This window comes from Poecilia latipinna, unplaced genomic scaffold, assembly GCF_001443285.1.
Source record: "Poecilia latipinna isolate Pla-1442-1.1 unplaced genomic scaffold, P_latipinna-1.0 Scaffold32, whole genome shotgun sequence".
Taxonomy (NCBI): domain Eukaryota; kingdom Metazoa; phylum Chordata; class Actinopteri; order Cyprinodontiformes; family Poeciliidae; genus Poecilia; species Poecilia latipinna.
Window position 1 is genome coordinate 120,111 of NW_015112648.1, and position 27,036 is coordinate 147,146.

Below are 27,036 nucleotides of genomic sequence, written 5' to 3' on the forward strand. Positions count from 1 at the left end.
CTTGATTTTGTTATATTTTGTTACTTTTGTCATTTTGGTTCTTAAAATACCAAAATTCACACTTAACTTTGTGTTTTGGTACTTCTGATAATGTAATTTGAAGATATTAAATAATTGATAATTTGATCAATTACTCAGTGCTTGAATGGACATTTTACTAAATACTTTTTTTTTACTTTTACTTGAGTAAAACTATGTTCAAGTAAGTGCTACTCTTACTTAAGTAAAATTTTTGGGTACTCTGCTCTAGTTTCATGACATGATGACAGTTTTAACAAATATATAACATATTTTTCATTGAAGTTACAAGCTGCAGCTTTAAGACAGAACAGTCTTGATTTTAAAAAGATGAATGGGTGTTATGTCCAACATCTAATCTGTCACATAATCTAATCCACCTTTCTATAGTTCTGTAAATAAAAGCAACTGATGCCACACAAGTAGTTAAAAATATATGTTTTTATTTATAAGGGTTATTTGTATCCTCTTTATTCCACATACAATATAAATACAGTAGCTAGTATGTGACATCACAAAACAAATTTTATAATCTCTTTCACATGTTATTTACAATTTTTTTTAAACATTTTGTGTTAGATGTGAGCTTATCTTGGTTAGCATGAACAACAAGCATATTCACAATTGAAAGCATCATGCATTTACAGGTTAGTCATATCAACATTACAATGACACATGAGAATAATGTAAGCAAACATATGTGTGTTTATACAGAACACTGCATGTCATTAAATGGTACAGAGTATAAAAAACAGCTAGTGAGGATGTTGGCTGGTATTCAACACTGAATGTGCAACGTTAACAGGCATCCTCGGGTCCTTTGTGCTTCGCTATTTCTCCTTAAATTTGTCACAGCTGGGCAAAAACACCAAGAGAAACAACTCGGAAGAAGACTTTAAAGTTCTGTTATTATCAAGCTGCCAAGTGTATTACAATTTTCTAGACTATTTTTAAGATATGTCACATTTATCACAGAAGCAGACAACAAGCTGATGTAACACAGGCACTTTATCATGAACAATCTGACATTTTGCAAACACACACACAAATGGATTGAATCTCCAGATGCTCTGTAACTCTATCCCTATTTTTATGTGTTCAAGCTGAAAAGTAGGGCGAACATGCATGCTAACAGTGGTGGGTTTTGATATGGGAGGTTGCCCAGGGCTGCATCAGAAAAGGATGGCCACCCAAGAACTAGAAAATAAAATATATCTTATAAGTCAGTGGTCTCCTGAACATGTTTGCTTCTACTTGTATGCAGGAGACCACATTACCTGCTTTCTGTTGAAAAAAATAAAATAAACCAGATAATTGTATTTTAATTGCAGAAGAAGGAGAGGCTTGGCTGGGTGCGAGCTACTCCAGCCCCTACACCAGGGCATCAAACTCATTTTCATTTTGGCTTGGATCATAAAAGTCCTCAAAGCGTAGGTTACAGCAGAATGAATTGATTAAACTGCCTGTTAAAAAACTGTTAAAATTTCTTAAATATAACAATTTTTAGCATCTTTTCACACAATTTGGTTATATATGAATGAAAAATGATTTGATTTGACAAAATATAAATATTACTTAAGCACACAACTGTTAAAGTTCACAATTATTTATGTGGCCGTCTAGAGTTTAGAGGGCCTCATAAACAGCTATGGAGGGCCGTATTTGGCCCGCAGGCCTTGAGTTTGACACCTGTGCTCTACACTTACAAACTGAAGTAATTTCTTTGTTAGAATAATTTTATTGCCATTTAAATACCTGGATTTTCTGATGTAGTTTGTGTTTATTTGCCTGCAGCACACATAGTTGTCTTGACTTTGGGTCTGTTGTTGCAAAACCAAAAAAAATAAAATAAATAAATAAATCTATTTTGTTTTGTTGTAATATTATAGTAGCAGCAGTGACACCAGGAACACAGATTCACCTTTAAGATCCAAAACATGCACATTAACACACACATCTGCTCTGGAATCATATAAAACTGATAGACATTGGAGATTTCTGCTTCACATTGGTCAGCTGTTTGGTCAGTGATGGAACAAGGAGGGGAAGAAGGCGCCTTCGCCATCGCTTCCTAAAGAGCCGCAGGGACTGCTCTCCACGCTGCTCAGGTCCTCACAGGAATCCTCGCTGTGAGACACAAAAAAATAATAACACTTACAACTAATTCCAATATTTATGATTTCTTTCTGAAAACATTTAAGTGTTAGAGACAGAAACTAAAAAAAAAACCCCAAAGAACTTAGTCTAAACCAAAGATCTGCAATATTTACAGTACAAAGAGCCATTTTCACTGGCTGGATAATAAATAAATGACAATATACACTGGGATAAATAGATTAGATCAGTAGATAAGTCTCATAAGATGTTCTTGTTTTAAATAATAGAACAAGAAAAAATTCTGTAAACTCAATTGTTTTTGTCAAATTTCTCTTTCCCATAACGATCCATTTAGATAAATGCTTCACTTTTCCAGCTTTCTGGACTGCGTAGTAATCCCAGTTCTACATCAGATTCTGCTTTTCCTTTTAACTCTGTGTATGTACAAGGACTACAGTGCTGAAAACACATTTAGACCTGTTCATATATTCTGTAAGTAATATTTTCTTTGAACCAAACACAAAGACACAGACAGAATAACATCCTGAGCTTTCTTATCCAACGTTAAGCAGTGGATATGTGGGTGGAAGATGTACATTACTGATGTAATGTACATCAGTAATGCTAGAAATAACAACACAGAAGCCGTTTAGTCCGTGAAGGCTGAACTTGTAGATAATGTCATATTTGTGAAGATTATTTTAGGTTTTTTGTAGCCAGTAGCTTCGCTCTGCCCCCTTCCTGTTGCTGCCAGTCAACTACCAAGAAAAAAAATCTGTTTGGGAATATTTCGGGTTGGGAAATGTTGTGACAGTCATGGTTTAAAAGTACAACCGGAAAGATATGAGCAGCATGACTAAAGCTGACTCCAGGCTGTTTCTTAGCAGATAGCTTGACTAATTAACCTGTCTGTCACTAGAGGACCCAAATTTGGGTCCTCTCGTGACAGAGGTGTCAAACTCCAGTCCTCAAGGGACTCTGTCCTGCAACTGTTAGATGTGCCTCTGCTGCACCACACCTGAAAAGAATAATTAGGTCATTAGCAAGGTTCAGGAGAACCGATCTACACAGGGAGGAGGTAATTAAGCCATTTCATTCCACTGTTTTTTACCTGTGGCACATCTAAACACTGCAGGACAGCGGCCCTTGAGGACTGGAGTTTGACACCCCTGTCATTGTGAATGACAACCTGAGACCAACAGGTTAACCATATAATATCAGATTTTTAGACTTTGTAAATGACAAAAGGTTGTACTGCCCTGCATTACACTAGGTCATAATTCCATTTTATTGAGTTTCTGAATCTAAACTGAAAAAAGTTAATAATTGTCAATAACTATATCTTAACTGTATTAATATCTTAGATTATTTTAAAGGCAGTAGGAATAACTGTTGGTTCTCTGTTTAAATGTGACCTATTATGTGTCCTTAAACAGATTAGAATAGGTAAATGAGCTACACAAAACATTTTCATTTCAATTTCTGTGCAAAATCATTCTTAGGTAATGAGATTTTATTCTGCTCAGTTCTGCCTGTATTGAGCTACATTGTTTCTTCTGTTGCTAGGTGATGGGCGGAGCTCCGCTTGGGTTGCTAGGTAACAGTGCAGTGTCCATTGAATGTGACTTGACAAAGTCACATTCATAAATGTGTCTTTGTCATAAATGACTTTTATGATTTCCATGTTTATGTTATTACTGGATGATGTGGTAAATTTACTCAGTATTATTAAACTGTGAGAATCTCATACAGTCAAGTCTAAACTTTGAACTTCAGACTGAAATATCATAAAACCATCATATCTAACGAAATATTTTGTCAGTTTGTCAATAATATGTATTTAATTGACTTATATTAAAAGAGGATTAGAATAAAGTACCAACCTCTCGCTCTCATCCCAGCTCATCTCAGGAATAGTCGGTAGACCGGGAACGCTGAAGTGACAGGTCTGCAGACTCTGTGCCGTTCTGCGTGAAACGATCCACACAAGCTTCTTGTTGTCTGGTTTGTTGCATTCACTCGAGCGATATTCCATCATGCATTTGGTCACGAGTTCCTTCCAGTGTAGCAGCTCGCTGTCACCGATCTGCAGAAATGATAAACAGGAAGCAACTGAGAGGCTGCTGATTAAAAAAAAAAAAATCATGCCGTCATCAAGAAATCAAACTATTCTCTATTTTAAGGTAATTTTATTCATATAGCACATTTTGAGCAACAAAGCAATTCAAAGTGCTTATTTATTATTCTTACGGTTGCAGAAAGTGGTACGACTTTCACATGTTTTAGCAGCACAGGTCTAGCATGTAACTTTTATAAAAAATATTTTTTTACATATTTGTTGAAATTGTCTCCATATTTATATGCCATATAAGACAGATAATCTGTGAAGAATTAAACTCTACCTAGAAACAACCAATCAGAGCCAGGAGGCGTGTTGTAGCACTGTCAATCACACATCTATGTGGTGCTGCTCATGCTAGACTAGTTAGCGTAGCCACCGATGACGGAGGATAAATGGTTTTCCTGTAAGGGTAAGTTGTTTTTCTGACTTTAACACGTTGAGCAGCAACTCCATGAGGTTGATTGGGAGCGCTAACACACTCAGGAGTGTTGCATTTCCTCAAACAGCAATAGTAGTTCAGAGCAAAGGTGGATGAGATCAATCTTTTCATAACAAACTGTAACAAAATGGTGATAGTTTTAACAAAGACATAAAAAACATATTTGTTATAAACACAGGGTTTCCACCAGTGTTTTATAAGCCTGGCGGGCCACCAGGCTTTACTTGTGCCCCCACCAGGCTAAACACTGGCAAAAAGTCTTCTTAAAATGTTTGCATTTTTTTAAGGCTTTATAGTGGGTGTTCAGATATTAATCTTCCATTCTTTCAATAACACATAGTTATCAAGTGCTATTTTCAAATTTCCTGTCAACCTTAAACATCTTTCAACTCAAAAACACGACGGGCCAGTGGATGAATGACTGCCCTGGTGCCCAACCACCAGGGTTAGCAAGTTTTCTGGGTTAAACCTTGTAAACAGTACATGCTGCACCTTTAAATTCTCGACTCAAAAAGTGAAACACAAACACTTTCAGTGTGAAGAGACTAAATACCTTTAGATGCTTTTGGAATTGCTGGACGATCTTCTGCAATGTGGCTGACTGCAGGACTTCAAACTCCTGAGCGATGAGGGACAGCGCCAGGACTGATGGCTGTAAAAAAAAAAAAAAAAACCCAAAACAAACATTTCAGAGATTCAAAGCAAAAACTGCTATTCTGACAAATTGCCACCTGAGAGTAATCCTTACTTTTGCTTTAGAGAAAACAAGACGGCATAAGCAGGCTTTTAGCTGCGCTTCCAGCTTCCCAATGCTTGGGATCTCCTCCCTTAAAATATAAAGGGAACCCCACTGTGATCCGCTGGTTACAGACCTCATGAAGAAGAATCTGTTTAACCGGCTCCATGGAAACTGGAGCCATCACAGAAAAAACCCCAACAACAAGCAGGAAGAGAAGAGTGTTTACCTTTCAGCAAACACGGAGCCGACGGCGGAGTGGTAGAGGTGCAGGAAGGTCAGGGCCGTCACCACGTCGGGATCCACGCTGAGTTTCTCTGAGATGATTTTCTCCATGCGGTTGAGGTCGGACACGGTGAACCTGCTTTGGCTGATGCGGATGAGTTCATGGGTGGGTGAGACGTTGCTCTCCTCCTCGACCATTTTGGCAGCGATGTGCAGACAACATACCCCGATGCAGGGCACGTGTTTGGGCTGCACCTGTCACAACGGCAGAGATGCATCTGGATCAGCATCCAATGGTCTGTGCTTCATTTATTCATGATTAACTCAAAGAGGGGTTAGAGATGATCAACTTTTTTCTCTTTCAGTACCAATACAACACAGAAAAACAGTTCTGAATTGACTTTAAATATTTATTTTTTTAAACACAGACATAAATATACTTAAGTATAAATTTATTTGATAACTCTACACCAGCATACAACACTTAAATACACCAATAGCTTGGCCAGAAATGTAAAAACAACACAAATATAAGTTGTTCAGTTATAGGAGTATAAAGGCCAATTTAAAATAAATAAGAAACTGAAACTGACAGAAACAATAGATTGACTACTTTCATCAAACATGCAAAATATAAACTGCAACAAACTTTCTTTCAAATGGTTCAGAAAGTCCAGTTAGGAATTCTAAATATTGTGTAAAATAAATAATACACCATGATGCCGCTTAGAGAAAAATTGGTATTTTGGCCATTAAATGCTTGATCAGTGCACAATATCATGTTTTCCTAACAATGTACAGCCCTGATGTCAACAACTTCATATGATCTTTGCTTTAACATGTCGGTAGAGCACTACATGTCCAAAGGTCTTTGGAACAACTGACTCATGTCAGAGGAACAGAGAGTTCGTACCGGCTCATAGAATGAATGCAAGATTTGCATCATGAAGTTCTTTGGAAATGTACTTTAAAAAAGATAAATGTATGAAAAATCTGAAGATTTCCAACTTGCACTAGAACATAAAGTGGAAAGTAGATATGAAGATTTTGAATTTAAAAACATAAGTGTTAAACTTGAAATTCTTACCTTCATGATGGTGAGAAATCTATCAAGCAAATTGACAGCTTGCACAAAGGTTTGAGTCCTGTAGCCAAAGAAACTGGTCAGGCTCCGCAGCTCTTCCACTTTGCTGTCTCTGCATTTTGCAGACACTCCGCTGTGAATCTAATAAGAAGGATTGTTATCCATTTGGAGGAAATCTGTGGTAACAGCATTAATCATGTCTTCACTAATTAAGTGTGAAAGTCCGAAAAAGTAGGTCACCTCCGGGGATGTAGACTCTATCAGGGCGAGGCCTGCTTCCCTGGGGAGAAAGTTGTACTCTTTTGCACAGCATGACTTCAGCTCATTCAAGAGCAGACTGTCAATGCCCTGAAGGTCTCTCATCCTGCAGAAGAGCATATTTAAAAATCCAATTAACATTAAAGTCCAAGAAGACCCCTAGAGCAGGGATTCCTCAAAGGGCCGAAGAGAACAGCGTATTTAAAAGTTGTCGCCCAAACCACACCTACTGGGTGTCAGATGTCTGAACTGTAAGTTCTTAGAACAGAAAAACAAAATGTCCTGATTGTTACGCTGTGATAAACAAAACAACAGCATTGATATATTAAAGAATGGAGAAATAATAAAGTAGTTGCATGAAAGTTAATGTAGTTCAATGTCTATGAGAAAGTGGGTCAGAGAAAATCCTACAAAGGGAAACACTGTACGACAAATGCAGGCAATAATAAATGATATGCTTGTGTTAGCTAATTGTCAATCGTAGATAATAGTTTTAGGTAAGTAGCAATCATTAGTTAAAAATAAAAACAGAAATGAAATAAACTCGTCAGCGTTAGCTTTTGTAGCATACAGCTAGCTTAAATATATATAAAAACCCTAATTTTACCTCGTCCAGAAGCGCCGACATGCAGGATAGCAGCTCTGCCACTGAACTGTAACCTTCACCTTCTCATTGTTCCATCTTCATCCCTGCGATTAATTAAAAATGTCATAAAATCCTCGGGATGCTCGGCCCGAGTCCAAGAGCGACACCCTAAATAAACAAGTTAGCACTAATCTGCTTGTGGACTACGTTAACCATCATGCAACCCTGAAACTGAAACGTCATGACGCCTGGATTTGCTGCTATGACGTGCGTTTTCAAAGTGTCGGTGGCGCTAATGTCAACACCTTCCAGTTTCCTGTCTCAGAAAGTGAACTATATTTTATTGGTTTATCTCCTATTAATATTATAGAAACCATATGCAGGATTTGACTTTATTCGAGGCAGTTTCCGTAAATATGCTACGACATCTTTACGAGGTAATTTTGAACGCGTGCTAACAGTTAGCCAACTTAGCTTCCGACGCTGTTTCCATGGAGATGGATCTTAACGATCCATTGTGATTTTTTTCCTATTATTTTTGTATTTGTTTAACTATTAATGTCTAATTCAAAACCTCCTGGGCCTCAGAAGCCTCATGTTGGTACTGATTCGTACTTTTTAACTTTTGGTGATTCTCCTGTGGCTAACGATGCAGCAGACAGAGGTAAGCTAACTAAAGTTTTATTTTAATTTAATTATTTTTGCCTTTGTGTCTATAGTGTGATTTTGTTGTTAATTTGTTCCTTACTTCACAGTAACCCAAAGCGCTTCCCTTAATCTGAGATTTAATCGGACTCTAGATGAACTGAGGTAATGCTGCTGAAATCTTATTTACGTTTGAATATTGCTTCGGCTTTTTGTCAAATCAAACCTCAGATAAGTGGAAAACATCATAGATGAATGAAAATTTTTAGTGGATATTACAAATGTTTTGGTTGAGTTGGTACACAACTACGACAGATTGTTTAATATTCTAAATCTTTACTGTTTGGTGTGATTTTATTGACTTGAATGTGTATTTTTTAATTAAAATTTGTGGAAAGTGAGTATTTTTTCCAAAGAATAAGGGTGCGTTCACACTGCAGCCTGAAGTGACTCAATTCCGATTTTTTTTGACGCAATGCCACCTGTATCCGATCTTTTCATGGCAGTGTGAACAGCACAGGTCGGATTCTTTTTCGAATGTGACCCAAATCCGATACGTATTCGATTCAAATGCGACTTAACGTCCAGGTCGCATTCATCCGAACTGAACGTCACTGATTCTCAACAAATCTCACTGTTCTGCGTCCTGATAAGCGCAAGTGGGAAGAAAAACAACAACCATGACGGACAATATGAGGATTAAGTTGTTAATATGCTGCTCTGGTTGGACAACAACTTCAAATATGTAAGCTAAGCTCCACCGTTAGCCTCCATGTTTACTTCCGCAAACACTGAGCACTTCTTCTTTTTATGGCGGTTGGTAGAACACTGAGAACGCTGACGCTATTGCGCCCTCTGCTGCGCATGCGGGACACTTTCAGGTCGTTGCCCGTTTACACTGCAGAACACATACAGGTCGCATTTACTGGCAGTGGGAACGGCCCCGGCAAAAAAATCGGTATTGCCAAAAAATCGGAATTGAGTCACTTCAGGCTGCAGTGTGAACGCAGCCTAAATGTCTGCAGAAACATATTTTAAACTGCAGATTATAGATGACACGTGTGTGAATTTTCTGAGCAGTGAAGAACTCAACAGGCAGACTATGGAAATACAAGACATACGAGAGGAGATTCAAAATGCACCCAGCGGAGCTTTGAGGAGGTTTGGATCCCCTTACAGAAACAGATCGCCCGAACGAAGCTGCCACAAAAGTAAGTTTTAATGCCCGTTTTTTTAACATTACAGGGCCTTTCAAAATGAAGTACACCCCTTGAACTCTTCCTCATTTTGTGATTTTACAACCACAAACTTTATTGGCTGTTTTTTTAAAAGGGGTTCATACCTTCGTTTTCAGGATGCTGTTTATTCACTATTGTTTTCTTACAAAACTGTGTTCATACATACATTAAATGGCACATAGCTTGATTATTTCATAGTTATGTGATTTCCAAAAGCAATTGATTGCAGTGGATTTAATTTACAGCTATCAGGATAAATTGGGCTATAATTGACACACTTTTTAAGGTTATTTGTTAAACACTTTGGAAAATCATGTGTCATTTTTTTCCGCTTCACAATGATTTACTGTAGGCCTGAAACTATTAATCCAATTAAACGTGATGAATCGAGTAATTATTGAAATAGTCATCAACTGATTTAGTAATAGATTAATTGTTAACTGGAGTATACAGACTCAAAAAAGGCCATTTGCTGAAAGAACACGACAGTACAAAAAATATATACATTTTGCAATTAAGATAAAAAAATGTAAATCTGAACTCAAGTGGCATAGTTTTAGCTTCACCTGTTTTAGTTTTAGCTTAACAAACACATCTTCTATTAAGCACCTTTTGCTGTCCAGTTATTAATCAGTTAATCAAACAGCAATCAACAGATTAGTCCTGTTTTGATGCTAAGTCAAGCAGAATGGGATGAGATTTTTACGCTGATGTTAGAAGTATTTTATTTTTCTTTGCAGATGCATCCTTTTTCTACAAATTATTGAGTGTACACTAAATGAATGCTGTGTTACTGTGTTTATTTTCCTATTTAAATATGGAATTGAACTGTTTATTTGCATTTTTATGAATTTTTAATATTGTATAAAATAGACTTTGTTTTTAAAATCCTGTTTGAAATAAATAAATAAAATAAAATCTGCACAATGGCAATTTATAAAATCTGATTAATCCATCAAAACATTCGTTGGATTAATCGATACCTAAAATAATCGTTGGTTGCAGCCCTAATTTACTGCTCTGTGTGGCTCTACTACACATCATGTGAATAAGACAGGCAGAAGTTTGTGGTTGTAACATGATGAAATGTGATGAAGTTCACATTTAAGGAAATGTACCAGAAATATCCTGTTCATTTAGCTCCAATTGAAAAGTGAATTGTATTATGTGTTGTCATCCAGCACTCATGGCACATTTTTTGCCAAAGACTTTTGGAATAAAAATGCTCGCAAAGAAGAACAGATAAATACTCAGCCTGTTTAAAGTGTTTCTTTTCTGCTCTCTGCAACGATTACAATGCTGCTGCCCGCAATATGTTTTAAACTAAATTTTCACTGGTGGCAGATGACTCAGCTGAAGAATCTGCTGGTTTTTCAGCCCACATTGAGACGCTGACTCAGGCTATTGTCGACTGTATGGATACTTTAAAACAGGACGAGGTGCAGCGAGACCGAGGCTCAAGTGAAATGGATGCGTTGGAAAATGCAGCAGAACAGCTGTCTCATTTACAGCTAAATAAGGTTTTATATGTTCATTCCAGCCATTGATTCCCTGTGCTATTATATTGATTGATCTCAATTTGGTGCTTTACCTTCTCAAATAAAGGCACACAGTGAGGAAGAGGAGACATTTAGTCCCCAAAGAGCCATCATGCACCTGAAGTCTAAACTGCATGAAGCTCAGATGGAGAACGACGCCCTGACTGACCTTAGGTGAACATACATTTAATTCATTCCTGTACAGAAGGTGCTATAACTTACTTTGACCCACAGATCTTCTTACTGTTAGGTTAAAGGACTCAAGGAAACAGGTCAGTCAGATGGCGAAGATGCTGCACTTGTTGGAAGAACTTCAGAAAGTCAAAATGTCGAAGGTCTGGAAGCTTCCGGAGACGGAAGAAGAGGCATTTGCTCTTCAAAGAGAAGTAGAATCACTGGCAAAGTGTGTAAGGAGGGTTTACCACATTCTTTATGAAAAGCAGTTTGGGGACAACTCAGCCGGTAATAAGACTGTGAAGCATCAAGAGCCACAATCTGGATATGAAAATGTCCACAAGGAGACAGATAAACAACACTGGACGTATTTTAGAGTAAGTATTAAAACTCAGCTAAGGATTTCATTCAGTACCTTTAAGCTCCTGATGTTCATGATGTTTCTTTTCTTCCACACCAGTCAAAAGACCAACAGAGGAACAGCGAATATGAAGGACTAAATAACCAAGAAAGGTATACGATCTGCTGCAATGTCCTTTTAAATAGCTTATTAACTTTATAAATGTTTCAGTTAAATTACTTATTACTATACAGTACTTACTACTTTAGAACAATATTTAGCTTTATTCTTTTAATAGAGAAACTCTCGTTAGTTTACTTAGTGACCCAGAACAAGAATCAAAGACGGAGAACCAACATTTAGCTTTATGCAAATCTAGAACTCAGCCCAGAACATCTGGAACCAACATCTAGTTTTTATACTTAACCAACGTTTAATTTTATACCTCTCTAATCCAGAACAAGCCTAAGATGTAAAGAAACCCCTATTAGTTTCTAAATTATGGACGACATATTCTTATTCTTATCAAACTTGTGGAACCAATATTTAGTTTTGTACTTTTTTGTCTTTCTTTTGGTTTTGTTATTTTGGTTATATTTCCTTCTAACTCATGTAAAGCACTTTGAACTGCCTTGCTTCTGAAAATGTGCTAAATAATGTGAAATGCTCCAGCTGCATTACGCATCAAGATGCATACCTTCTTGTTAAAATAGGAAATAAAACCGACGTTCAGTCAGAGTTGAACACAAACAAGAAGATAATACAAACAATTAGTAGATAACTGGAAAGGATGAGCTTACAACAGCATACTTGGCTTGTTGCGAACTACTGCTGTCAAAACCTGTTAAACTGAAACAAATAATGTTTTGTTTCAGTTGTGAAACTGTCTCTGCATTTCATTGCCCCAGGATGGAAAACCTTATTGCAAGTCTCGACCAGGAGGTGGCGATGTTCACTGACAAATCCAAACACCGCTTATGCAACAAGTTGAGGCTGCTAAAGTAAATATGTTGAATCTCTTACTGAAAATGTTGAATGTGTGTCTCATGCTGAGTTAATCAGGACATTCTAGACCAATATTTCACCCGGTCACTGAAGCAGTCTGTCTGTGTAATAATAATAAGAATAATAATCAATTTAATTTGTACCCCATTTGTTAATTTGTAGGAACCTGGCTGAAAGTCAGACCTCAGTGCAGCTCTGTCAGATCAGTGAACTGGAGTTAACCGTCTCCAGCTACAGAGACAAGGTAAAGAATCAAATCATGATGTTATTATCTACAATGATAACACTAATTACATTGTTTTATACAGTTAAAGTTTGATTAACCTGACAGGAAGCAACCCAACATCACAGTCAACATGTGAAAATGCTCCCTATGCAGAAATGAGTCTCTTTATCTCGGGTTTGTGATTTCTGCTTGTGTCGTTGTAGGTTAGTTACCTGGAGAAGAAGATGCTGGAGACCGAGACCGAACTGTTTGCCACCCATAAAGAGAGAGACCAATCGCTACAGCAGGTCAAAGAGCTGCAGTCACAACTTCAACTACTTAAAGTACGAGAATAAACCCTACTTACGTCGCCTCAGTCCTGTCATGCTGTGTTATTAAAAATCTACATTCAGGCTGATGTTTCAGTAGATTAAGGAAAAGCAGTCTGAGTGACTAAAGCAGCAGATTACTACATGATGTAACGCTCTCCAAAACATTCCTAAACAGTTAAAAATTATTCCCTGCTCATTGTTGTAGACGTCCATCCATGTCAGAGGTGTTATAAGGGCAGAAAGATTCATATATTTGCATCAGTAAATTTGAATTATCTCTTCTTCCCAGTCAGTAGTTTATTTTATTCTCCATCATTCATGTTGGACCACTTTATAAATATCTTCCATTAATTCATATTGATGTTTTACACAGTATTTAAAACCTGTTGGTTCTGATGACTTTGTATTTTCTCTTTAGATGATACCCTTTCCGTTGTCTTTTTGTGTCTCTTTCCTTGACAAAAGAATGGAAAGAGCTATACCTGCTACTTACTGCTGCTTTATTACTTTTTCTGTAACATAGAAAGTACTCCCAGACCTGGCCTCTGTTTTCCTGTATTGGGTCAGTAGGACAGATGGATGTTTACACTACCTGGACTTCCACTTACCATATAATTGTTCAAACTGGAATTATGAAAATAAATTAGCTTAATGGAAATGGAAACACACCAATTTTGGAAAAACTCACGTGTTTCAATAAATAAAAGTAAGATGAGATGGTTTTCCAGCTGTATGGAAGTTGGTGTATTTCGTAAACCTGCAATGGAAACACTTTTTTCAGATCACACCAATCATGTGGTCAACAACCAGATGTTACTGCTGGGGGAAAAGACAAAGAAGACGACAGGAAGTAGTAGGAGGAGGATGGCGCCCCATGTTTTTAATGCCCAAATTGTGTTTTTTCAACATTAGAGGAATTTTGACAAAGTTTTGCGTATATTTGTCATATAAATGCAGCCGAGCCGGGTTCTACTAGACGTTTCTGCCTGCCAGAAATGGAGTTTTCCTTTCTGTTGTCACCACATGCATCATAAATACAACCTATTCCTGGACAGTGACTCAAAATAATTGGGTGGGTTATTTCCCTTAGATAGAAAACTTTTTTTGCAATTAGCATAATAAACTAAAATTGACTGTTTTTTTTCTCTTTCTGCAGGTGTAGAGGCAGACTTCTAGGATGTTGATTGCGTTTTCTCGAACCTTCTATCTGTCCTCTTCTTCTGCCTCCTAATTTCCCTTTAAACCTTTACCCATCTTTTGAAATAAACCCAAAGGAATTTCTAATAAAGTTTTATATATATCAAGCAGAGCATCGTGGCAAAAGCTGTAATGCTTAAAATGCAGATAATTAGTCTTCGCTGTTTGTGTGAAAATGCCAGAGCTTTAAAGCTTCTGTGATAATTTAGAGATGTTTGCTTTGCTGAAAGTGGCCACAAAGTGAATCCAGTTGATAGATTTAAATAATTAAATACTGCAAATTTAGCCCCATTACAATATATCAACTTATTTCTGGGCCACTTCATTGATCAGCTGCTTCCACATCTATTTTTAGACTCTCCCAGAAAATGTTTCATTCCCTTTCTTTAGTTGTCTTCTTCTCCTCCTCTTGTGTGATTCAGACTTTTTCTTGTTTTCCATTGATGTGGCTTTTTTCCTTTGAATATCTGCATGTGGAGTGGCTGAGAAGTCAAATAAAAATATAAAGCACCAAATACAAACTAATGAAATGTGATGCTGTTAATTGTAAATAACTGTGTTTCTGTCAAAGTGTCATGACAAGTAGAAGTAGATTTTAAATAATTTCCCATTTCCGCCTTAAAACTATTCTTCAGATGGCACCAAAACAAATCTGAATCCACTAATGAATGTTATTTTCTTCTGTTGGGCTGGTGAGAAAATGCCACTTGATTTTTAAGAAGTTTGTATAAATCAGATGAAAGGTAGTGGTGAGCATTTAATGTGAAAAATGTTTTATAATAACAATTTTTATTTATTGTTGTCTTGAAGAATTTCATTTAAAGATGCTGGAAAGAAAAAAAACTGACAGTACTTTGACAATTTTACTTTACTGTTTTCTCCACTGTTTGTTCCACGAGAGCATCGATTAAAATAAGTAAAATTTAAAATATAATTGAATGGAGTTACTGTGTGCAGTTTGGTGGCGTCCATTTCAAATCAGAATGTTTTTCAAGAGCATGTTTGTATTTGTGAGGCTACGAATGCTGCACCATTCAAAAACAACCATGAAATTATTAAAAAAAGAAGTAATAGATTTTTTATTCCAATTTTTTTTATTGTTATTGCAATAGTACCACAAAATATTATATCAAACTTACTAAAAGGTCCCTAAACACATTTTGAAAATTTTTTCCATAAATTGTTTTTGTTATGTACACTGCTTTTATGAAAGAAAGCCATAAGAAGTCCCATTTATGTCGCTACAATCGATGTACAAGAAGCAGCTAAAATATGGAAGGAATTTCTCTGGTAAGATGAGACCTAAGCTAAACTTTTTTGGCCTGTTTGCAAAATATTATAAGTTATTGTGAAGATCCTCCTTATTCAATCTGAGTTTGTGATTATTTTGTTAAAAAGAATTAGCAAAATGGCACACACTAAATCAGCCAAAGCTTTCCAGGTGTAATAGTGATTCGACAAAGAATTTAGTCATGAAGGCTGAATATAAATGCATGCCACACTTTTCAGATTGTCAATTTTAATAAACATATAAAGCTATGTAATTCTGTCCTTCCATTAAAAGATTTTGCACTCGTTTTTGTTGGTCTGACATGAAGATGCATTGCAGTCACTATAAATTAACAAAATGTAAAAAGTTCAAGGCGTTTGATTCATTGCAGCTTTTACTAAAACATGATGAAAGTATAAGACAGGCCTGTCGCAATAAATAAATTAATTGCAAGATCAATTAAAATTAGCCCAATATTTTTCATTTGCATGATTTATAATTTTTCTTTTTTCTCTCTTTCTAAAAAAACTGGAAGTAAAAAGTCTTCATTTTGTTTACCGACTTCATAATTCATTTTATGTGTTGTTTTGTTTGTTTATTTTGTATATTTAAAATGTCTTCCAGTTGAAATGTTCAGTAGATTTTAAAGTTTAGGGATCTTTGAGAATGTGTTATTACATTACCATTATTTTACTTGAAAATGGTCTCAAAACAACAATATTATCTCGATAACTTCTGGGACAATTTAACGGCCAGCAAAATTTGTTATTGTGCCAGGTCTAGAATAAGTTTAAAACACGGTTAAATGTGTAAGAATCTGTTTTATTTTCCCATTTAAATGTCATCACACCTCTGTTTTGTCGTCTTTCACTCAGTCTGTTTGTGAGAAGCAGCAGCTTGAATTCAGGGAAGATATGAAGACTCTGAGAGGACATCTGGAGTCGACCAGAAAGCAGCTTTTCAGAGCCGGAGAGGAGAAATCCTGCCTGCAGATGCTTACAGAGCAAAGGTCACAAGAGGTAAGGAAACTTCAGGAACTTCTGCAGGAAAAAGACAAAGAATGTTAGATAAAGGAACAACAAAACCAGCAGGTTCCCAGACTAAATAACGATTAGCAGGTCATCTATTATTCCTTATGTGAATCAATTGATACCTTACCTGCCATTCTGTCCAAGTTTACTCTCAGCATCTTGTAACTGTTTAGTGCCAGATTCTGCAGGCTGAATTAGCCCAACAAAAGTCTGAGGTGGTGCGTTTGGACCGTGAGAGGCGTGAGCTGCAGAACTCCCTGACCGACCAGAACCAGCACCTTCATCAGGAAACTCTGGACAAACAGCAAGCTGTGAAGCAGATGGAGCTGCAGCGCGTGCAGCTTTTCAATCTCAACAGTAGGTAGAGTTTATATCGTCACAGACGGACTGCTGCTGTTGATTCTGTATCATTTCTGTTGTTTTCACTAAATATTAAGATAAAACTTTATTAATTTGAGGTAAAATTGACACAATATGTTGAAAAAGTATTTTCCTCCTGCAGATTTCTTCTGATATAGCTTTTTTAAAATCACAATTTTAAAAATCCACCACAGAGGCTTACGATTATAAAATGTCTTTAAGTTTACTCTGGACTCTTTTAGAGATTAACACATTTCAATGTGCATACGTTTTTATTTTATTTACACATTTTTATTTAATTCATACTTAAAATACTAAATAATTTCTTACTTAAACTATATCACTTATGGTTTAAGTTACATTTGTATTTGCTAATATTTGTCAACAGATAAGCAATTTCTCCTTGGCGATCAATCTAGAATATTCTGATTCTAAATGTTTCCATTCATCAGAGTAAATACAAAATGCTGTTTTGAAATTTTAGTTATTTTACTGGAGGAAAAAATAAACAAAAAAGGAACTGTTTTCCTTCAACTAATTTCTTGTTATTTGAAGGGCCATTTTGCTCACAGTGACATCATCATCTATTTTATTTATGGTTTCTGTTGTCTGTTGTTTTTTATTTATTGCTTTTGATAGTTGTGTTTTATTTTCGATATTTAAAATATCTTCCAGTTCAAGTGTAAAGTGTTCTTTATAAAATTAAAGAGAGAGTGAACTTGCATTATTATGGTACTATCAATATATTACCTGAAAATAATCTCAAGTCATTTATAGTGACAGGATTAGTTATAGTTGCAGCTTGTATTATATCTCACACAGCTTCTCCTAGAAAGATCAGATCAGATCTTGTATCAGATCAGATCATCTTTCTGTCCAGCTGTGTAAACCAAACGCTGAACTGTCTTTGGTACGTTTCCAAAGCCAACCAAGCCCTTCCATTGTTGCATTTGTTTGGTTATAAGCGATTGCTTGCTCTTTGGATGTTTCACGTGTTTTTGTGGGCGCGATTTCAGAGCAGCTGGAGAACCTGCAGCGGCTCCACAGCTGTAAGAACGAGGAGCATGAAGGCGTGGTGCTGCAGCTCCAGAGCCAGCTGGGCAGCGCCCATGATGAGCTCCATAAGATCCGACGCAGCTTGAGGACCCTGAAAGCAGCCGACGGGCATGGTTTGTTACACCTTCATTTGAAACTAAAGGAAAAGACATGGCACAATAATAACAATAATAATAAGCAAAAGTCTCAATCTGTCACATGATAAATTAAAAAGAATTAGATCATTTTCATTGGCATGATTGTTTGTTTTTCTTTTTTCTGGCAAAAACTGGATGTAAAACCTCTTCAGTCTGGTGGCTTGGTCTCAACAAGCCCCTTTTTAATTTGGACTCATTTTACATGTTGTTTCAGGTGTTTTGTTTATTTATTTTGTACATTTAAAATGTTTTCCAGTTCCAGTATTATATGTTCATTAGAAATTAAAGGTTATCTTCTATCTTTAATGGCATAACAATTACATTATTTGCATTATTGTGCTATCACCTTTGTATTACTTGAAAATGGTCTCAAAACAACAATAATATCTTTTTTCGCGATAACTTCTGGGACAATTTATCATCCAGCAGTCTTTGTTATCGTGACAGGCCTGCACTTGATGCTTCCTCATAAAATAAAGAACACAGATAAATAGGGCTGAAACGACTAATCGGATTAATTGTGATTAATCGATTATTGAAATGATCGTTAACTAATTTAGTCATTGATTAATTGTTAATTGGAATAAACAGACACAAACACAGTCAGAGCAGTCATTAAGCTAGAACTATAAACGTGTCTATGTTTTGTATTAAGATGAATTAAAAACAAGAATTTGTAAATTTATTCCACCCAGAACTCAGTTGGCTTTGTTTCAGCTTCACCCAGGTCAAATTCTGTGAAAAAAATCATCTGCTAATAATCATTTGCATCCAATTATTAATCAGTTTATTGAAAAAATTTAGTTTTACAGATCAGCCTGTAAAAAAACTTGTTTAATTTTAGGCAATACATTTAGGCAATACATTTTTATTTTCTTGTTTATTTGCATTTTTATTTGTTTGGAATATTGTATAAAGAAGCTTTAGGTAAAAAATCTGCAGAATGTGCCAATTATTTTATCGGGTTAAACGATTAATCGTCAGAATACTCAATAGATTAATTGATGACTGAAATAATTGTTGGTTTCAGCTCTGATTGTGTTTCTTTTAGTAAAATCCTGGTCATTAGGACTAATGCATGTGCGGCTCTCCCAGGCCTGCAGGTGGCTTTGGACATGCAGAAGGAGATCACCGCCAAGAGAGAGAAGATTGACACCATGCAGAGCAGAATCCAACATTTGGAGGAGAAAGTGGAGAAACTGCAGCAGGTTAAAACTTTTCCAACACTTTTCATACACTGGCAGACCAAGTGCTGCAGTTTCTCACCTGTAGAGAAACACCTGCAGAGTTCCTGCTGAAGACATCTGAGAAATAAGAATAATAACAGAAAATGTTTTATTATGATGTCATGCAGGCCCGTTAATATATAATCATTTGATACAAAGAAAAAATGTCTGGAAAAATCTGTACAGTCCATCCATCCATCCATCCATCCATCCATCCATCCATCCATCCATCCATCCATCCATCCATCCATCCATCCATCCATCAGGTAAATTTGTAGTAAATTCATATTGAACTTTTGTATCAGTATTGTAAAATTAGCTGATAGTTCTTGATATTTGAGTCTAGAAATATTAGGAGGAATGTGTGGCCTCTCTGTTTTAGGTAACATTTGCTCTATTGCTGTTTTTTATTTTGTTTTTTCTGTTTTCAGGAGAAGCGTCGCCTGAACCTGGAGGCGCACCATCAGCTTCAGGACCTCACCTTCGCCAGGGAGGAAAAGAGGCAGCTTGGCAGTGAACTGAAGGCCCTTCGCTCCAAAGACCGTCAGCTGCGGGAGCGGATCGTTGAGCTGGAGGGAATCCTTAACAAGGTGAAACACGAAACTAAACCTGACCCAAGACAGACATTTACTCTGAGATTTTCTTCTTTTCTTAGTGTCGTTCTTGGTCTCAACATAGTTTTTCTTAATTTTTTCTTATATGTTCTTAAAGATGTGTGAAAGTTTGGCGAACTGTCAGGATTTCCTCCAGCTGAGAGAGCAGGAACATTTTCGCTTGAAACTCCAACATGCTCTGAACTTGAAGGTAAATTTACTCTCAACCAGAACACCAGTTTTTTTTCTTTAAAGAATGAATCTTCTCAATTTATTTATCTTCAGTTATTACTGAAACTAGCCTTCAGATCCAAAATCTGGGTGTAGTAACCTGAACCTACAGAGCCACATAAAGACAGTTTCAAAGTCAGCCTTCTGTCACTTGAAGAACATCTCCAGGATTAGAGGACTAATGTCTCAGCAAGATCTAGAGAAACTCATCCATGAGTTTGTCTTTCGTTGCATTGATTACTGCAACAGTGTCCTTACAGGTCTGACTAAAAAAATCAATCCTGCAGCTGCAGCTGATCCAGAACGCTGCTGCTGGAGTTCTGACTAAAACCAGGAAAACAGAGGACATCACCCAGTTCTACAGTCCCTACACTGAGAGAACAGACTTTAAAATACTCGTGTTAGTTTATAAGTCACTGAACGGCTTAGCACCACGACACGTTAAACATCTGCTGTTGTTGTATCAACCTTCCAGACCTCTCAGGTATTCTGGTTCTGGTCTGCAGAACGTAGAACCAGAAACAAACACGGAGAAGCAGCATTCAGTTTCTATGCACCACAAATCTGGAACAAACTTTCAGAAAACTGCAAAACCACTGAAACACTGAGTTCCTTTAAATCAGAAACTCGGTGTAGTGTTGCCTCCAACACTACGCTGGAGCATCGATCAACATGTTTGATGTACTGTTGCTTGATGACGATATTTGACAAAATGTAACGTTTATTGCTTGTTTTAATTGATCCTTTATGTTGGTTTTGTGATGAAAGGACTCTGACTTGCCTTTTTACTGAAATGTTCTAAACAAATAAACTTGATCGGTTAATAAAACAGTTGGTGGAGGCCAGACTCCCAGAAAACCCAGTCAACTTTTAAACTGAGCCAACCACAGCACAGTTTGGTTGTAGAAAACTGAAATCTGAGCAAGTGTCAGAGTGAGAATGTTTCTAAAAACCTTCCATCATCATTTCATGCTCATTTTAATTTTAATGTTGAAGATTTTTTCGCATGTCTTCATTCAAAACCTCTTTTGTTCCTGTAGGAACTCCAGGGTGGGAGTCTGTGCACATGTTCGGCTCCATCTGATCTGAACTGCAGGACCCGGTCTGTACAGTCCGCCCCGCCCTCCCCCCGGCTCTCCTTCAACACCCAGATCAAGGTACGGTCAGAAACCTCCCCACATCGCTTTGCCTTTTTGTCTGTCCCTGTGGTCCCAGCGCGTCGAGCGCACGGATTAATCATTTTTATCTGGCAGCAAAGGCCCCCGCTCAGCACATCTGCTTCGTCTTTAAATCAGAAACACTCCAAACTCACATTCCTGCTCCATGAGGGGAAATCAGATGGTAACTTCTACACAGCTTTATCTTAAAGCAAACTATTTTTTCATTTCAAACCATGTCAAGGTCATGAATGTTCTCAAAGGGCCGGTTGTACCAGAATGTGTTGATAAAGCCCTTTAACAAAAATATTAATAAATAGGTCTATCTGAGTTTATTAAGTACCTCTTAGAATTAAATAATATTGAGCATCTTTTCACATTGTTTGTTTTGGGGATATTTTTCATTCAGAATCGGTGATTTTTGTAGAGCTATTTTAGAAATATTTGCAAGATATTTGCTTAGGACTGGACAATAAATTAATAACAATATATATCGCAATATACACAGGATAAATATTAGTAGATAATACGTATGATAGAATATTCACTGAACTCTGATGCTGAGTTGCTAAGCATTCTGGGAGATGTAGGCAGAGGAAAGGCTTTAGCTGCTCAACCTTTCACTGCAAGCTAAAAAAAGGTTGGTGGAATCAACTAACTGACTCTCTCTTTGGTTACCTAGCAACAGCTAGGGTTGCTTGTGGTTACCTAGCAACAACCTGTTGAGTAACTGGCACAGCAGCAGTTTAAGGTTTCACCACCGTGCCTCATATAGACTTAAAATAAGAAACAACAGTGTTGAGTCGAAACTGGATAAAACAGGAAAGGTCACACACGCAGTATTTCAAATATTTAAAACAAAAAACTAATCAATAATTATCAATGTCTGATATGAAACACTTATATCGTGATATGTTTTTCAGCCATATTGTCCTGTATTTATGAGTGACGGTAAATGTGAGTTTCAGTTTCTCTCCTTATCGATCACAGATGATAACTTGACATGAAGTAAAACTGAGGCAGCAGTGGAGTAGAATTAGGAAATACTGCCACCTGCAGTTGGGAGTTAGCATTACTTAAACCCAATGTTTTCCTTAACACTTTTTGATGAAAATTTGCTATAAACTCACAATTATACTTTAGTGTGAAAAAGTGTCTGTTGATTTTGCGTCAATTTCTGCAAAACATTGAAGGGACCGATGTTATTTAGCAGTATACAGATAAAAACTGATTGATAAAAATTGATAATTGATAAAATAATATTCAAGCACACAACTGTTATCTTCCAGATTGAATTAATGTTACTAACTGGCTTCCAGATGCTATGGCGGGCCGGATTTGGCTCCCAACCTTTGAGTTTAACACATCTTTAGGCCTGTCATGACAACAAATTTTCCTGGAAGATAAATTGTACCAGTAATTATTGCGAATTGGCAATAAATAATAATACTGTCATTTTGAAACCGTTTTCAAGTGATTTTGATAATGTTATAATAATGCCAGTTTTCCATAGTTACCAAAAACTAATTAACTTCAATTTTGTAAAGAACGCTTAACTTCTGGGAGATATTCAAAATATCCAAAATAAAACACACCAAAAACAATGAATAGAACAGAAATAAAAACCACTTAAAACCGAAACCATAAATAAATTGGATTATCTCTGAAAATGAAATGTCCCTTCCAGAAATATGAATCATCGGAAATTACTGAACTCATATTAATTCATCATGCATTTAATTGATAAATTGCTTATTGTGACAGGCTTACACATGACCTGGATCGCTGTGTTTGTTTATTAAAACCTGATCAAATGTAATTTTATAAGACTTATAAGTCCTATAAGTTTGTTATTACTGTAGCTTTATTTACGTCCTCCTTTTCTCTGGATGCTGAATGCAGGAGAGTTCTAAGTGCGAGCGCAGAGCTCTCGTCAAAGAGATGCAAGCAGACGACAGACCACACAGCTCTAAGTACGCCGCCAGCAGGAGAATGTCTGCGCCGGAGAGGCCGCACGCTGCCGCCGCTTCGTACGTCTTTCTCCGTTCTCACACTCTGCCAAGATTAGCTTCTTCTGTATCGCAGCCCAGGTCACATTTAAACACCATGTGATGCTGCTGATTGTGCAAGAAGTCAGTGGAATGCAGGAGGAGCTGGTGTGGATCCATATGACTGGGTTCACTCACTGGTTTCATATGCTACTGATAATCTGTTGGCTTTGCTATTCTGGAAAATATTTGTTTGATTTTTTTTTTATCATGAGGTTTCTGCTTTCAGCTGAAGTAAACAAACATTCATGCAGTAAATCTACAGTCATATTCAGTAAATTAGAATATTATTAAAAAGTCCAAAAGTGCATCAACTGAAGCCACAATAAGTCCAACCTAAGTTTGTGATCCAATCTACACAGTTATACACAGAAAACCTCCTAACCAATGGTTCACTGCTCGTTCCATTAGCAGATTATTTCTCTTATAACTTGGGAAAAATGTCTTGTTATAAGTTAAATGAACTGCCAATGTAAGAATCACACTTTCATCAGTATTAAGGAATTATTGACCTAAACCAAGCTGCTATATCTTGCTGAAAAGTAACTTGTTTTTTCTTTTCTCAAGTATCCTAAGATATCTGCACTAGAAACTAGACAAAAATTACTCAGCAAGATTTTTTTTTTTTTTTTTTTTAAGCGTTTTTATTTTTTTGACGAAGTCACTTCTTCAGACATCACCGTTCATCCGCCGTCATTGGTGGCTATGCTAGCTAGCCTTAGCATTCACAACAGGCTGTGCTTTCAGATTGACAGTGCAGAGACCGCCTGCTCGCTCTGATTGGTTGTTTCTAGTTAGCACTGGGAACACTGGGAAAAGGCAGCTTGATTTTTTTTGATATTTTGATTTTTTAATTATCCGTTTCATACTATACTACCACAAAATAGTGACATTTTCAACAAAATATAGATGTTTAAAAAAATTCTTATAAAAGTTACACAATGCAGCTTTAAGTTGGTTTTATAACCTAATTCAACGGTAGGATCCACCAGATATTTACAGTGTATTTCTTCTGTCACGTAACGCAGTGCTGAGGATGAGGAAGGACTGAAAGTCTGCTCCAGTGTGAGGAGGAAAACGTTTGACAGGTAGGCAGCCTGGCCAACCCTCCCTGGAGTCCTCTCTGTTTGTCTTTCCCGCTGTGTTCAGTACAACTGGTTGTGTTTTTAAAGATTCTCCCAGCGTTTCCTCTCTTACAGCGTTAGACAAAGCTTTTCACTCTGAGCAAAGTGACGTAACCTGAGTGTGTTTGTGCTAACGCCGCATACAGTAAGCAACGTTTTCTGGAGGCAACAGAGCTGGACGGGCAAACAGTCAACAACAGAGACGGTGAGCAGTAAATCTGCCTGTTGTTTTCAATTTACCTCTTTGGAAGCGTTTTTATTTTTATGTGACCGCACACACGGTAATAACTGCCTCTCCTTGTAAAATGCAGGAAATATTTTAATATAAATTCATTGCAGCAGCATAATCTCATACTGTAATTTAAGCACTGAATTACAAATACACTTTTACTTCAGTATATTTATGTCTGTGTTAAATAAAATAAGTGTTTTAAGTTAATTCAGCATTGTTTTTCTGTATCAGATCGGTATTAGCCGATACGAAACATCAGATATCAGTATCGGTTTTGGAAGTGAAAAAGGTTAATCAGTGCATCCCTGGTTCCTGAAGCAAACTGCAAAACATTTACATTCACTATGCTAATACAGACGTGTCTTCCTGGAATATATACAGTGTTGGTGTTAAGGTAGAATAAATAAAGCAAAAAACAAAAGTTAAATAAATATATTCATAAATTGGTCAAATAAAACAATGTATATCTTTTGGTCTATGCAAATTTCTTAATAAAAAGTGTCAAAAATACATTCAAATACATATAAAAAGTGTCTATTACAGCAAAAATAAATGTATAAAACATAACAGAGGGATCTGCTTATGAAATAAAATTAAATTTCTGAAGAAGAGTTCATGTTTTTACAAGTTCTTTATTATTAAAGTTATGTTTTTCAACAGAGGCAGGATAAGTCAGTTTCTTTAAAATTATTAAATGTTTTTTTTTTTCACTCTGTTTCATCTTGTGGACATAATATTTTGCTAGGATTATAATTAGATTAACTATATATATTTCATCTGAATAAAAGGTTGAATTGGTAAAGATGAGCAAATTTGATAAAACAATGTTCTTTCTCATTTTTTCTGTAAGTAGTTTTCTGACCAAAACATTACAGTATGAGAACACTCCACAAATAGATGTTCAATACTTTCGCCCTCACATTGACGAAAAGAGCAGCGACAAATGTTGTCTTTAACCCGATAATGTCTTAAATAAAAATTATTTGATCCTAATAGTAAGTATATGTTTATGAGGCAATAAAAAGATTGCCCTCCACAGTTTAATATCTCCATCTGTGTTTACTTATGGGAGCAGAGAAAGTTTCTAAGCTCTGATGAAGCCTCTCTGTGTCACATCATGTTTGTTCCCCACGGAAACATTAAGACATTGAATGCTAATGATCGTTCCTAGACACTCAGATCAATTGGAAAAAGGTGAAGAGTAAGTAATTTTATAAAGCACCAATAATAATTGTGATGCCAGTAATTTCTATGTGTAACTGGAATAAATTTTATTAAAATTAAAGGAAAGATGTTTTTATGAGATAAAATTTTTTTATCCATCTACAGCTCTGTAAAGAATGAAGAGTCCACTGCACTGAAAACCTCCTAGTTATTCCTCCAAATACTGATTTCTGAACTCTTCCTGACTTAAAACATTAGTATTGTTGTTTCTAAATTAATATGAATTTGTTTTCTTTGCATTATTTGAGGTCTGAAAGTGCTGCATCTTTTTCCTTATTTTGACCATTTCTCATTTTCTGCAAATAAATACTAAATTTTTGCTTATAATTTCAGAGACATGTTGTCAGTAGTTCATAGAATAAAAGAACAAAGTTCATTTTACTCAAACATTTTCCTATAAAGAGTAAAACCAGAGAAACTGATCATTTTGCAGTGGTCTCTTATTTTTGCACAGCTGTGTTTCTCTAATGCATGTTCTGACTTTTCCAGGCCTTTTAACTTCGAGCCCAGTGATTTCAGCAAAGTACAACACGTTCCCACTCTCACTGAGCCGCAGGTCACCTGTCCACACCCTCCTGACCTCTGACCCCAACAGCTACCACTAAACATGAAGAATGTGAGGCTGAGTCCTTGTGTCAGTAAGATGATTAAATTTTTAATGGGAAATTTATGAGCCGTTACAGACTGTGTTTGTGTGCGACTCAGACATAACAGAGTGTAATCCAGAGAGGCTGACATGTGATGCAATGAACAACAGACACTTTTTTTTTACAGATTTAGTCATTTGTTAGGTTTTGTTTTTCAATATGTTGAACGGAGATTTCACTTTCTGAACTTTCAGAAGCTGCTTTAGATCCAACCCAAAGCCAAAATATTTAAAGCTGATCAGTAACAGATGACAGGCAGAATAAACAAATGCTTTTAATCATTTCTGTTATTTGGTTTTTGAAAACTCACCAGAGGAAGTTTGATCGCTGAAGATTTCATAAACCAAAAACCAAGCAACTTTTCATCACTTTATCTAATAAAGTGTTTAGTTTACATTAACTTTTCACTTCATTATTTTCTGTCAAGATGGAAAGAAATGTAAACATTATGACTCAGATTG

At 36.4% G+C, this 27,036-nt stretch overlaps 2 protein-coding genes across 7 annotated transcripts; one reads left to right on the forward strand and one right to left on the reverse strand.

Annotated features, from left to right (window-relative positions):
• Window positions 1–441: 441 nt before the first annotated feature.
• LOC106953050 (cyclin-G2-like) lies at window positions 442–7,747 on the reverse strand. The gene is made up of 8 exons (XM_015041566.1): window positions 7,587–7,747; window positions 6,962–7,085; window positions 6,725–6,862; window positions 5,642–5,892; window positions 5,425–5,503; window positions 5,230–5,328; window positions 3,999–4,201; window positions 442–2,145 (listed from the first exon to the last, which is right to left on the reverse strand). Exons 2-8 carry the CDS (start codon window positions 7,082–7,084, stop codon window positions 2,043–2,045), a joined length of 996 nt encoding a protein of 331 aa, XP_014897052.1. The 5' UTR covers window position 7,085; window positions 7,587–7,747; the 3' UTR covers window positions 442–2,042.
• Window positions 7,748–7,836: 89 nt separating this feature from the next.
• LOC106953022 (coiled-coil domain-containing protein 158-like) lies at window positions 7,837–26,598 on the forward strand. 6 transcript variants are annotated; one of them, XM_015041538.1, is made up of 22 exons: window positions 7,838–8,002; window positions 8,221–8,229; window positions 8,321–8,375; window positions 9,291–9,421; window positions 10,793–10,968; window positions 11,054–11,160; window positions 11,237–11,537; window positions 11,621–11,673; window positions 12,409–12,501; window positions 12,668–12,749; window positions 12,935–13,054; window positions 16,385–16,528; window positions 16,714–16,897; window positions 17,917–18,069; window positions 19,189–19,301; window positions 19,751–19,909; window positions 20,031–20,123; window positions 21,184–21,300; window positions 23,203–23,330; window positions 24,377–24,436; window positions 24,619–24,677; window positions 26,418–26,598. In XM_015041538.1, the coding sequence occupies exons 4-22, from the start codon at window positions 9,313–9,315 to the stop codon at window positions 26,531–26,533; spliced, it is 2,367 nt and encodes a 788-aa protein (XP_014897024.1). In that variant the 5' UTR covers window positions 7,838–8,002; window positions 8,221–8,229; window positions 8,321–8,375; window positions 9,291–9,312; the 3' UTR covers window positions 26,534–26,598. The 6 variants fall into 6 exon arrangements, 5 of the variants coding, with proteins under 5 accessions (XP_014897041.1, XP_014897024.1, XP_014897033.1 ...); XM_015041547.1 differs by having other exon boundaries at window positions 8,224–8,229; XM_015041517.1 differs by lacking the exon at window positions 7,838–8,002 and having other exon boundaries at window positions 8,061–8,229.
• The last annotated feature ends 438 nt before the right edge of the window (window positions 26,599–27,036 follow it).